General features: G+C 44.2%; 2 protein-coding genes across 9 annotated transcripts in view; one reads left to right on the top strand and one right to left on the bottom strand.

The window, feature by feature from the left end:
• The window catches only part of LOC147632426 (urea-proton symporter DUR3-like), a 120,663-nt gene that overhangs the window by 31,365 nt on the left and 75,223 nt on the right, over nt 1-14,075 (bottom strand). For both annotated transcript variants that reach the window (XM_086807248.1, XM_086807247.1), the window contains exons 10-11: nt 7,540-7,643; nt 7,314-7,421 (exon numbers count right to left, since the gene is read on the bottom strand). In XM_086807248.1, coding sequence (XP_086663374.1) covers nt 7,314-7,421; nt 7,540-7,643 — 212 coding nt within the window. The remainder of the gene's footprint in view (nt 1-7,313; nt 7,422-7,539; nt 7,644-14,075) is intronic.
• LOC147632427 (uncharacterized) overlaps nt 1-14,075 on the top strand; it is a 109,937-nt gene that overhangs the window by 31,869 nt on the left and 63,993 nt on the right. For 3 of the 7 annotated variants that reach the window (XR_015267197.1, XR_015267195.1, XR_015267196.1), the window contains exons 3-4: nt 6,776-6,910; nt 7,556-7,665. The exons of 2 other annotated variants lie outside the window; for them this stretch is intronic. The gene's annotated coding sequence lies outside the window, so the exon portion shown is untranslated. The remainder of the gene's footprint in view (nt 1-6,775; nt 6,911-7,555; nt 7,666-14,075) is intronic. 2 more of the 7 variants (XR_015267199.1, XR_015267198.1) reach the window with 1 other exon arrangement.

The raw sequence follows: 14,075 nt of genomic DNA, 5'->3' as shown, positions 1-14,075 counted from the left end.
ATTCATCTCTATATCCCAATTCTTGATATGGCCTTCTGTCATTTTGGTTATCATCAGCTTAAATTCACCATTGAATCTTTCATTCAAGCCATTGCATTGAGGGTGATAAGAAGTGGAGTACTTGTGGTTGATATTCAATCTTCTGCATAAATGGTCAACTACCTCTCCTCGAAATTCAGGACCATTATCTGATAATATCTCCAGAGGAATACCAAATCTGCAGCATATATGTTCATACACAAAATCAGCCACCTCTTTACTATCCACTCTCTTCACTGCCTTCACTTCTGCCCATTTTGATAGGTAATCCACCGCAGTAAGCACATAACACTTTCCTCTGGCTGTCCTGGGAAGTGGTCCAACTGCATCCACTCCCCATCTTTCAAAAATGTCATATACCAGCATGATATTTCTCGGCTCCATTTTTAAGATTCTCTTCCCCATTCTCTGGCACTCATGGCAAGACCTGCACCAGTGCTGAATATTCTTCTGGATGGAAGGCCATACATAACCCTCCAGTAATATCTTTTGCAAGGTGATCTTAAATGCATAATGACCCCCACATGCTCCCTCATGATTTGAAGATAGAATATAATAAATTTCTTCCCTCCAGGGAATTCTTCTTAATACCTGATCAGCTCCTTGCATGTATAATTCATCCCCAATCATGACATAATGCTTACTTTTCTTGATAAAATGATACTTTTGGCCTTTTTTGAGCTCTTCAGGCAAGCGACCTGAGAGTAAGTAACCCACCACTCTGGACAGGTATTCCCTCCCTCTGTATAATGGCTCTTCGATTTTTGCAATTACTGGATCCTGATTAATTGCCTCCTGAGCCAACTCATGTGCCATATGATTTTCCTCCCGCCGCACATGTTGAATACTCCATGCTGTAAATTGATGTAGCAGCCTTCTAACATTAGCCAGACATTCTTTTAATCTCGGATTCTTTGCTCGCCAGCTACCCAAGACCTGCTTTACTACTAATAGAGAATCTCCCTTTATGATTAGCTTTTGAATTTTCTGTTTTAAAGCAGCCTGCAACCCTTGAAACAATGCTGTAACCAAATGGTACTACTCGGTAACAGAAGCAACCCCACGGTGTAATGATAGTGGTTTTAGCCTGGTCTTCCTTAGCAATTGAGATCTGAAAATACCCAAAGAAGCCATCGCATACACTATACCTCTCATATCCAGCTACCCTGTCCAAAATATCATCAATAAACGGCAGAGGATAGTGATTGCTTTTTGTTGCAGCATTCAGAGGCTTGTAATCAATACAGACTCTCCACCCACCTGTATGCTTTGGAGTAAAGACCACTGGATTTGCCCAATCTGAGTGATCTACTGGATAAATTAACCCTGCTTTTAACAACTTACTCAACTCCTCTCTTAATACAGGCAATAGCTCTCTATTTATCCTCCTCAGTTTCTGAAACACTGGCCTCACACCCTCTTTCAATACTATAGGCATTGGTTCACATTTGAATCCTCGGATCTCTTCATATGAAGTAATGAACAAATGAGGGAATTTATGTATCACCTTCATATACTCTTCTTTCTCCACTGGCTGCAATCTAGAATTCAGTATGCCCTGTAACAACTTCTCTTTCTCTGTACTGGGTGATGGAGGCTGCATCAGACTGTCCATATCTTCACGTCTGCTCTCTTCTTCCTCTCTTAACTCCTCTTTAGCTTGCATCACATGCTCATTTTCTTCCTTCATTATAAATGATACCCGACTCTCATCATCAGAAGTAGAACTCTCTTCTTCAGTTTCACTATCTGTATACTCATCAGCACTTGTTTCTTCAGGCTCACTCTTCATTTCCCGCTTACTACTCATATTGAACTTCCTGGCTCTTCCTCTCTTATTATGTACTGTTATAGTCCCTCTTCTCCAATTTTGGATGGCACCCACCTGTCTGAGCCAAGGTCTACCCAAAATCAGTGGATAAGCTCCCAAACCAGCCGGCATAATATGGCAATTTATGTTGCAAACCACACCAAAAGCAGTCACTGGCACTTCTGTACATATACCTAGACACTTCACTTTTGCATGATTTGCCAAACGGAGTCTAAAATCGGAACTAGCATTCAGCTTTAACCCCAATCTCTCCATATAGGACTGAGTCATTACACTGATTTGTGCACCGCCATCAACATATGCTTCTCCAACACTCACACTTCCACACCAAGCATCAACTGATGGACAAATATCAGGAAGGTCTTCCACAGACATCAGCTCCATTTCGCCTTGTGTGGGCTCCTGCTCATTTACTTTCCTCGGATTTGCCAACTTCTTCCACTCTCTCTTAAGCTTCGGACACAATCCAAGCAATTGGGCAAAAGTTATATTGGCTACCCTTCCCTTTAAATCTCCCATCAATGTATACTCCTCTTGACCTTGACCAATATGCAAATCTGAAGTTTTATAATGTCTTCTTGGCTTCCTCTTCTTCTCTGGTTGAGGGCTTATATCAAATTGGACATGTTTACCTTTCTTAGAAGATGGTTCAGGTTCTGCCATTGTACTTCTTGTCCTCTTTGCCACAGGCATAATCTCTGGAATGGCCTCTACTCCTATCAGGCTGAGAGCTGGTCCCTTTCCTTTATCCTCCCATTTAACTCCACTGGTAGAGGGTTGATTTGGATCTTTTACTTCAACACTATGATCCCCCGATCTATCATTAGTCCTCTGCATCACAGGATACATTCCACCACCTGCTCTGGGCGGTTTGTCACATTGTGGGCTAATATGTCCCCGCTCCCCACAGTTCCAGCATTGGACATTGCTTAAATAGTAGCCCCGTCCTCTCCTTGTTCCTCCCATATTCCCTTCACCTGTTGACATATTGTCTCTTTTATTATTTGGTGCACCTCGGCTTCTTCCCTTTCCACCTGCTTCCATCCAATTCAAACTTAGAGACTTCATGAGCTCCACTGCATCATGTATGTCCCTCTTCAAAGTGTCCTCCTGTTCAGGAACAACAGCAGCTTCCCTTTCAGGATGTATACTCTCAATCTCTGGCATCTTCATAAACTTCTTCGGCTCTTCCTGTATTCCCATCTGCCTCAGACGCTTCCCCTTCCACTCCTTCTCTCGAGCTACTCTGACGGCCTCCTCAAAGCTATCCAGGTTCTTCAGCTCCACCTTCAGACGGAGGGTTGGCTCCAGACCAGTCACAAACCGGTCTCTCTTTATCATCTGCGGGGGTACTTCAGGAATCAAAGCTTCACCAAGGAAATCCTCTTCATGGGTGATATCCTGTTGTAAAGAGAGGCCAAATGCTGCCATATACCTCTAGCCAACGTCATATGCTTTACATGATTGATTACCTGCGGTGTGCAGTTGAGAAAGATAAACGAACGGACCCTGGCATTGACACGATCCCACATCTGTGTTTGAGCCTCCCGGTCCTTTCGGATCGACGGTAACTCCCCTTCCTCTACTTCCGACTGTGGAACCCCAACAACGACAAAATCAGCGAGGTCGTAAGACTCCAGAACAGATTCCATCATAACCTTCCATATGCCGTAGTTGTTCCCGTCCAACTAACGGTCCACCGGGAACGTGGGGAGTGTCGGGATCTTCACATGCCTCTCGGCCATCTCAAACAGATCTACCATTGCGGGGATGTACACTGAAAAGGGTGGGTGGCTGGGAACAAAGAAGAACTAACGCCTGCAAGTGGCTGTCCAGCAAATCAGCCCGCCGTCCTCTTGCTTCTCCTCTTCCCGAACAGTCCCGTACGGTCCACCAATCAGCAACACAACAGTCCCCCTCTTGCTCACACAAATCCTAGGCTTTGATACCATGTCAGAATACGCACCGGAGATGTTGACCAGATCTGGGAACACGAGCAAAACGCAGTGCAGAAAATCACAGCACAAGAGAGAGAGACATAGAGGCGTGTAACTCTGCTCTATATACACAAGAAGATCCCGAGAATGATACAAAAATGACAAGAGGCTCGGAGCCATTTTATATGGCCCCCCAACAGCAGTCGGCTTGCTGTAGGGCAGCCGACAGGACACATAAAATCCCCACGACTGGAAATACTCAGTCGGCCAGTAGCAGAGGGGGTCAGCCAGCATCAGGAAAGTCCACGACCCATGCAAATCAGTCGGCCACCTCTAGAGACTCCACAAATGCAGTCGGCCAGGTTCAAGGTCCTCCTGCCACTAAAAGTCTGCCTCCCATGCCACAGAAAAATAGGGAAAAATACGGAGAGTGGGGAAAAATGAGAAAACACCTCATAAGGGCGGGCACACCCACAACAAAGGCCCTGGTGTATAAATATAGACAGGAGATGACTTCTAACATAGCTACCCCCTGGTGAGGGTCAACATGAGAATTGGGGGCAGGAACCACCAGAGGTGGTCTCCTGGACTATCGTCGAGTGCAAGCTCTCACTAAATGACCCATCTATCTGCAAATGAAGCATTGGCTTGCAAGGCCAGAATACTCCATGCGTTGTTGTATGGGGTCGCCTTGGAGGCTAGGAATAGATATATAATGCGGTACAGACGCCGGCGAGGCTACACAGATGCGTAGGGATGGAATCCCCGCTGCCCTTGCGAGGGCCAAGGCAACGGTTGGGGTGGGGGTGGGGGGGGACTCTATCACTCTCCCAATGGCACCACCAATCACCAAGAGAAGAGGAAGGTACTCCTTCCTAAGGCTTGGGAAGCAAAGTGTCACTAGGAAGCCTGAAACGCCAGTCAATGGGTCAGACGCTGGATTGAAGACATGCTGCCACCGTGCAAAGAAGACCTGCGCCATACGCAATGCACGGGGACTCAGCTGCATGACTCGCTCTGACGCCGATGGCAAGTCGAACTCCACCTGGCAGTGTCGGTGCCCCCCAGAGGGTGAATATTAGTGATCTTTGTTGCAGGTTCGCCGATGAGGTTGGCCTGCAAAAGATCCATGAGCTGTCCATGCACAGGGCGGCTGCCAACAATTTTGCAGACCAGGGTGGAGGCCTCAAGTGAGGCAACAATCGTGGCAAGAACTTGTAGATCCGCAACAATCATGGCAAGAACTTGTAGATCCACTTCAAAGAAGGTAATGCAAGCAACAATAGCTTCGGTCGGGAATGACAGAGCGGCTGCCATGGAGTCCTCCTGAGGGTGAAGACTAGAAAAGGCCAAAGCTTGCCAAAAAAGGTGAAGACCCCAAAAAGAAAGCACCAACCTGCGCAGAAGGAGAGAAAGGAGAGGGACGGGGAATGAAAAGGAGGATTGAAAGAATGAAAAAGAGAGGGGGGAGGGGGGGGATGTTCTGAAACAAGAAAAAGAAGAAGAAGGGGAAAACGGGGGCAGACATCGAAGTGGGGGAGGGGGGGGGGGGTGCAACAATGGGCGCAATGAGAAGAGGGGCAGGCAGGCCAACAGATCAACGAAGGGGGGGGGGGGGGGGGGGCAGCAATGGGCGCAACGAGAAGAGGGACAGGCGGGCCAACAGATCGACAAAAGGGGGGGGGGGGAGCGGGCGGGTGCTTGCGCGACTCAAGGACACTATCATTTGACTCATAGTTCTCACGGTACGAAAATACGATATTGTACGATACCCTACGGGAATTTTTGGTAAGACATGAAATTTTGGGATACCGTATGATAAAATACGGTTGTTTTTTTTTACACTTGCATACTATGGAGCTTCAAGCTTGAATGTGAGGGAAGGTTGGGGGGAAGGAGTCCACAGTGCTTGAGGAACCAGAACATGGAGATGTGTCTCTCCATGTTGGATCTCCCAATTGTCTCCAAAAAAGAGCCTACATGGGTAATGCGATACCAAAGGTCTCCCAATGTAGTGTTTATGACTAAGGGACCATCCTTGCACAGATACGGGCAGTACATCTAGGGTGATAGTTTTAGGAACTCCTCTGTACATCAAAATGGCCCTGTCCAAATCTTCTCCCTCGTACATAACTTGAGGATCTGACTATCTAGCCTACCTATACTAGGGATCTCCAAGTGATGTAGCACGATTCTCTCCTCATCCTTCCAATCAAGTGTACACTACCAGTCTACCTTGCCAGATTTCTTGGGTCTATCAGCAGCCCCATATGGAATGCTGAGTGGACACGAAAGTTGCGAAGTATTGCGGGCATTTGGGATCTTCGTTGAGCAAGATTTCTATTTTTGTTGAGCATTTGGGGTTTTTTTCTCAATGTGGAAAAAAAATGTACGGTACGATATCGTACGGAACCATGCTGCACGAACCGTACGGCACAAATAGGTTCGCATCGGTACAAGAAACATAATCAAACTTTGCCGGGCACAGGTGGCAATTTCTCCCTCAATTGACATCTTAGCCATTCCAAAAGATGAGATAATTTCGTACATATTGGGCATTTGATTCTTCTCTTACCGGTCGATAGAAGAGTATCCTATGTAAATTGCGAAACAGTGGTATTGATCTCCTGCTGACAGTTACAGCTTTCAGACTACATGCAGGATTTGTCTTTCCCATCACCTTGGCCTTGATACAACCCACATGTTTCACACCTCCTCATTTGAAGGGAGACACAATTTGGAAGATTATGGCCAGCATAGTCCCATGGCATGTTTAAAAGGTGAGATATCTACGTGCCAGGGTTGGCGTACATCCTCTTGAAAAATGCCTTGCTTGTTTTGGGAAGATTTCATTCACATTCATTTTGGAATGAGATTCACAAAGATTTACATGTTGCAGGACTGCAGAGCTCAATTACTAGCCATCTGCACTCATGATTCTTCTTAACTTGGGCTGCTTGGCTTGCAGCAACAGAACAACATATCATATTGACTGATGAGACAAATGGTGGTCATAAACAGCTGTTACTTGACAACTCACCTATCCAACCACAGGCTGATCAACTCCAAACCTCCCAAAAGCAAAAGAGATTCAAGTGGGATGGTATGTTTGCTCCATACCATAACTTGCCTAGCATAAATGTCCAACCATACTTGCAGTACTTGCAACTCGTTTGACAGCCTCAATCCCTAACTATTGACAGCTCGCCTACTTGATCATGCAGATACCCTTGACATACTTAGACGCACTTTGCCTTAGTTAGCCAATTCAAGTTGACCTTAACTCTTCCATCACCTCTAGGTCTGGTGGATATAGCTTTTCTTTAGTCAATAGCTGACCCCACTTCATCCTAGCCTCTATTGAAAATCACAGGCTATTCCATAGTCACTCTACAGTGAGGATGCAACACACTTTGCCTCTTGTGACAGGGATCATTCAAATCATTTCCATGCAAACACTTTGCTTAGTAAAAGGAAAAAGAAATATGCTCTGTTTTTTAACCAACCTTGTAGATAAAGCATGAAAATATTCCCATTGCAAGCCCTATACTCACAACTGCAACTCGAGAGATGTATAACAACTCGTTGCCTGTTGCTTGAGGCCTGAAATAGGTCTGCACACATCATGGAAGTGTGCACAATATATGTCATTTGGTTTGAATTTAAATACAATGTGATTCCTCTCTCATTAAGTTGAGCTTGTGTTTTGAATGAAGATTAAGGCCCTCTAACCTTGTATATGTCATAGGTAAAGAGTGAGCTCATTGCTATGAACTCAGCGGATCCTGCAGATGTTACTGCCATGAAAACGATTGATAGTATAAGAATCACTCCTCCTGCAAGAAACAAGAAAAGGAGGTGTGTTTATCTTACTAAAAAATTCTTAACATTTCAATATATAGCCTATTGAAGAGCTAGAATTTGCTATCGAATCAAATGGTGTACAATGGTTTTACTTTCCGTAGGTATTACTTAGAAAGATCAATTGCGACCCTCCTTGTGCAATATATATAGCATTTCAATATATAGCCTATTGAAGAGCTAGAATTTGCTGTCGCATCAAATGGTGTACAATGGTTTTACTTTCTGTAGGTATTACTTAGAAAGATCAATTGTGACCCTCCTTGCCATATGCCATGCTCTTGTCTTTCCACTCTAACTCATTTGCTCTATTCCAAGAACCTTCATGGACATCCCTTATTTGAGAGCTTTGCATTTCCACCAAACTAGTGCTTAGTTAAAAGTCCAAAAATTTCACACCGAGTTATTACAAAATGTTTACAAAGGAATCGAAATGTCACCCGCAACCCTAACACCATAGATAGAGACCTGTGGAGCCGCAATCTACCTTGGGGCTATGTTATGTACGTGGAGCTAATCCTCAGATTAGCGGGCCTAATCCAACAGGGTAAGGGGCCCTGGGATTAGGAGATAGCAAGCAGATACATATAGTGGGCTAAAGTTCAAAAATTAATAACCTAGGCTATTGGCTATCTATAGCAGGTTAGCTATTTATAGCAAGAGTTATCACTATATAAGTGATGGCTTGGGCTATTATTTGGTGGTCAGGTTGTGTGGTGCACTTCTGATGGGTTTGTGCCTAGACTAGAGTTTCTATCCTTGCCGTGGACATGGTAGATTACAAATAGTCTTGCCAAGGACCCCTACAGGCAAGCACTGGTGGTATGGGACACTAATGGTGACTAGCATGTATCTCTGGAGTGGAACCTTAGCCCCTCAGCTCATGGGTGGATCTAAGTATGATCTTACGGTTGGGTGGTGAGTTTGCATGCACCCTTTTCTCTAATCCTTTGTTGGACTATGTTTAGGAGATCTTGGTTAGACAAGCCTGGGAAGCCTCTTACACTTGGTAGTAGAGCCACCTAAACACAGAGTCTACAATGGTTTGCACGTCTTTCATGGTTTAACTTGCGGCGGCGGATTCCCACGTGTGTCTCTCTCTGCACCACAGTTAATTTTCTCTCGTCCGATGTATGCTTACTAGGGATACTGCCAGGTACATGTATGTGGATTTTGCAAGACAAGGAGGAAACATGAGTCTCAAGCATATAGGGGATGTGCAAAAAATCTAGGAACTCTTGTTCATTCTGATTCAACTCTCTGAGGGTTGTTTTGTTAGGTTATGATATCCTTGAGACATGTGGGCAAGGGTAGTAATGGCCTAAGAATGCAACTGGTGGTTGTAAAGAGCCTGTGCACAACAAACAACAAGGTTGTTGGCATAACACTAATGGATCTGTGCCTGAACCAGAGTTTCTGCTCTTGCCATGGACATGGTAGATCACAGATAGTCTTGCCAAGGGCCCATGTCAACAGGCACTGGTGGTATGGGACGCCACTGTTGACTGGCATGTATCTGCGGAGTGAAACCTTAGCCCCTGGCTCAGGGTGGATCGAACTACTGATCCTACAGTTAGGTGGTGAGCTTGCGTGAACCCCTTTTATTTGGTTTCTCTAATCTTGTGTTGGATTGTGTTCTTGGTTAGATAGGCCTGGGAGGCCCCTTGCACTACACATCCTATTTGATAGTGGTAGCACTCAATTTCATTAATGCCAAATTGGCACAAAAATTGGGAGTGGAGACGTAGCCAAGTGATCATGTCTACCATGTGAACTTGGCACCGGGGCATGAACAGATCTAGGACAGATGTGTGACCCAGTTACCTATATCTATCCAGAGTTATTCGGACAAACTAGTTTTTTTATTGATGAATCTAGATAGGGTAGACATTATTATAGGTAAAGAATGCCTTCATAACCCTGATGTCCATGTAAACTGGAAGGATCATACATTGTCTTTTTTATCGGAAGATGCTCCAATTTGTCTCAAGTGTGATTTTGGAGTCCCACCCTCTACTCTTGTAAACTCTACAGAACTTCATAATATTATACAAAGTTCGTATTTTGATTATTAAGTGTTTCAATGTGTTCTTGATCCTCTTTCATCTGATGTCACGTTTGATTTTAAATCGAGTGATTTAGATGTTTGAGAGACACGCGAGTTAGAAAACATCAAAGCAAAGTAAACTGGAAGGATCATACATTGTCTTTTTTACTGAAAGATGCTCCAGTTTTTCCCAAGGGTGATCTTGGAGTCCCACTCTCTACTCTTGTAAACTCTGCAAAACTTCATAATATTATACAAAGTTTGTATTTTGGTTATTAAGTGTTTCGATGTGTTCTTGATCCTCTTTTATCTGAAGTTACTTCTAATTTTAAATCAAGTGAGTTAGATGCTTGGGATACACGTGAGTTAGAAAACATTAAAGCAGAGTTAGCTGATGGTTTTCTCGTGGACTTACCTTAAGTCGGTCAGTTGACCATAGGATTAAGTTGATTCCAAGGTCTCAACCTTTGAGTATTGCACCTGACACGATGCGCCAGCTAGAAGAGGATGAGATTTCCCGATAATTGTCAATAGGTCTAGATAGGGAGCTCCATTATTACTGAACAGAGCTCAGGGATGTCCCCAAAACAGCCCTAAATCTGCCCCGCAAAAGTCCCCTGTTGTACAGCCAGTTCTGAGGGTGAGAAAGAGACACACAAGCTGCTGTACGGCCTGTATATGGGCGACCAGTAGAGAAAGAAAGGAGCATTGCTGTACGGCCAGTTTGAGGGCGTGCGAGAGAGAGAGAATCTGCTACCGGCCTGTACTGTGTGTGAGAGAAAGAAAGAGAGCAGCTCACCCCCCTCTTCAACGCCTCAGCCTAGCCCCCCTTTTTCTGGAGTCGGCCAGCTGTAAAAGGGGTCGCCCATATACAGGTCGTACAACAGCTTTTGTGTCTCTTTCTCACCCTCAGAACTGGCTGTACAACAGTAGACTATTGCGGGGCAGATTTGGGGCTGTTTCTGGGACTGATTTGGCACACTGTCTGGGGCTATCTTGGAGCCACCATGGACTGATTTATGGGGAAAATCTGGTCTGAACTGACGGCTGAAGATTAAGCTCTTTGGGCTTGTGAAGAGGGCTTATAATGTGTCTCATAAGTTTTGTGGAAAGCTTCACTGGAAACATGGAAAATCTAGTGCTAAAAGCACCCTCACCTTGGGTTTCTTGTAACAGCTTCTGATTAATAAAGAAGTTACCTATGGCGGCCGGCCATTCCAACTCAGTGTGTTGTCCACCTTTTGTGGCTTTCTGTTGTGATACTTTGTGTGTGTACTTGAAGTGTTTCAAGCCCGCCTTGGTTACAATGGTATCAGACCATAGGCTTCGTTGGAAACAGAGGCTTCCTTCCAACAATGAGGAAGAGAAAGGATCAGAAGTGGGTACCACACTTACTAACATTGCTATTAAGCATGGCCAACCTATTCACTTATTGAAAAGAGCATGAGTAGTAGACAACTTAATCTAAGGATTGACAAAATTTATCTTGGAAGTATGAAGTTGGCTTTATGTGCCCGTGTTTAGCACTTTCCATATGGATATTATGAATTATATAATCAAGCTTACAGCCAAGCTATATCAAGATATATCTCATGATATCTTATGGATATGGCAAGGATATATTTCTTTTGGCCTCATGGCGAACCCAGCAAAGAAAAGCTACGTATACTTTGAGTTTTGGAAAGTTGGTGGTTTTTTTGGCAATTTATTGCAAGTTTTTTTGGACACTTAACCCTTGTATGCCCGTACAAGGAGAATTGTGTGTTGTTTTCCTTGAACTATTTCAGGTAAACACTGTTAATGGTTGAAAAGCCTGGTTTATATGGTTTTGATATGGATATGTCCAAGGACTATGGACTAAATTTATGGCACATCCTTTGCTCAAGGCTTTATACATATATGATGGTTTGGCACATCTATATGGTTACCATTGGCTAAGTGATTCTTGGGCTCTATGCTTCAATGGTTTCATATATATATATATATAGTTTTATGGCTCCCTTTATTGGGATATGATGGATTTATGCAACATGATATTTTATGGACCAAGGATTTTCTCTAGATTTATCTCACCGTTCGAAATGCCTGTAAACTGTGTAGCAAAAATGTTTATGGAGCACAAGGATATATATGCCTGTGAGTCATTCTTATCTTATGTTACACACTTGAGTCCACCTCTCCTCCAAGGTGTGTGATCAGAGTACCAACACGGTGTGCAAGTGGTAAAGTGGACATGACGCGTTGGCAAGGACTTAAGTCTTGGCAAGGGACTCGTGTCTACGCCAAGGGTCATGTGGACTAACACCTAGTTGGCAGGGGACTTATGTCTACGCCAAGTGTCAGTAGAATGGAATCTAGTATGCTCGGGACTTGATGTCTGCACTCAAACCCAGTAGACGTTCAACATCCATGTGCACGATCAATTGGTCTTCTATTTCTTGGTATGGTGTTTGCATGTGTAAGCATGGACGCCAGTGGAGAGTAGTATGCATTTGATGTGACACTGGGCATTGGGGAATGAGAGGTTGCTCCTTCGAGTTGGTGGATATAACACCAAAACTTATTTTGTTTGGACATACTCTTGGAGCATAAATAGAGAGAGATGGGTTAGGGTTGCACACAGACAGGAACACACAGAGAATGTACAGCAGCAAGAACACTCTCAAGAGAGAGATGGTGATGGATGCTCACACAAAGAAGATAGCATACAATGTGTGGAGCTTGGGGGTTGACTCCACAATATCAAAATACAATAAATGAGTGGTGTCTTTTCACACCTAATATCCAAGAGGAAAAACCCAAAGCCCATGTTCACATGTGGCACTACTCATAGCATATATGCCAATAAATCCCCCCTGTAGTGGCAATGTGAACCTGTACAAGGTCCAACAGATCACTCTCTGTAGGAGTGTAAGCCTAAAGCTTTGCGGAAAGCTTCAAACTTCTCTCGAGGCAACGCCTTCATGAACAGATCTGCAACATTGTCCTGTGTAGAGCAGCAAGATAATGAGATCTCCCCTCCATGAATCATCTCCCTGACATAGTGATAATGAATCTCTATGTGCTTAGTACGTGCATGAAACACCGGGTTTCGTGCCACGGCTACAACACTCTAACTGTCAGTGATGAGTATGGTGGTGGGTGTCTGCTAAAACTCACAAAGATCAGTCATCAATCTCCTCAGCCATACACACTCTACTGTGGCTATAAAGGCTGCCTTGTACTCAACCTCACAAGTAAATGTGGCAACAATGGGCTGCTTTTTGCTCAACCATGATATGCATGAATGCCCCAAAAAGAAACAATTCCCATTGGTGGATTGGCGTGCCAGCCCAGTCAGAATCATTGTAAGCATGTAACCATAGTCACAAGAAACGTTTCGAGGTTTTTTTCGTTTCGAGGTTCGCGGTTTTGTTTCGAAAAGTTTCGTCCCTCGGCTAAGAAACCGCGAGGTTTCGAAAAATCAATAATTTCATAAAGTATTAAATACTTAAAGAACTTATAGTAGTCATCTAAAAACATAGTGTAATGATGAAAAAATGGTCTCTTCTCACACATCTCGGGGAACCATCCTTCTAAAGAGTTCCCACATGTGGCCTTGACAAAGACAGTGAGGCATGATGGCAATTTTGCTTGATTAGATGCCACAAGTGGTTCAATCAAGGACTCTTAAGAAATTGAAGAAGAGAAGGTAGAAATTGGGAAAGATTTTAGACATTGAAGGAAGAAAAAGGGGAAAGAAGAGAGGAGAAGAAGAGAAAAGGAAAAGAAGAGCAAGGGAGAAGAAGACGAGAGAAGAAGAGAAAGGAAGAAGAGGAGAATGAAGGAAGGAGGAGTAGAGGTGAAAGAAGTGGCAGAAGATGGAAAAGGGAAGGAGGGAGGCAAGAGAAGAAGAGGGAAGGAAGGTGATGAGAAGGATATGGAAGAAAAACAAAAAGTTAAAAAATCCCAAAAAAATCAGGGGAAAAAAATACATAACCTAAAATTTCAACGAAATTGTTCTGGAGAGGTTTCGAGGTTTTTAAAAACTGTTTCGAAGTTTCGAGGTTTCGAAAGCTAGAAACAGGTTTTTTTTGTTACTATGCATGTAACTGCAAGCTGCCCCCCTAGGATATACCAACGCAAGATCCAAGCAACCCTGAAGATAGTGGAAGATCCGCTTCACTGCTCGCCAATGCTTTCTACCTAGGTTGTGTATAAATTTGCTACACTGGGAAACCCCAAACTGAATATCCGGACGGGTGTTGCGTAAGTATATGAGGCAACCAATGGTGTAGAATATTAGTTGAGTAGTGAGCTGTGAGCTTCCCCTGCGCCTGCCTGCTTGCCATCGCCTTCGCCCCCCCCCCCCCCCACCCCC

This window comes from Cibotium barometz, chromosome 13 (genome assembly GCF_041138505.1).
Source record: "Cibotium barometz isolate CiBa-2024 chromosome 13, ASM4113850v1, whole genome shotgun sequence".
Lineage (NCBI taxonomy): Eukaryota > Viridiplantae > Streptophyta > Polypodiopsida > Cyatheales > Cibotiaceae > Cibotium > Cibotium barometz.
The sequence above is the reverse complement of the archived record's forward strand: the minus strand, read 5'-3'. Positions and strand labels throughout refer to the sequence as shown.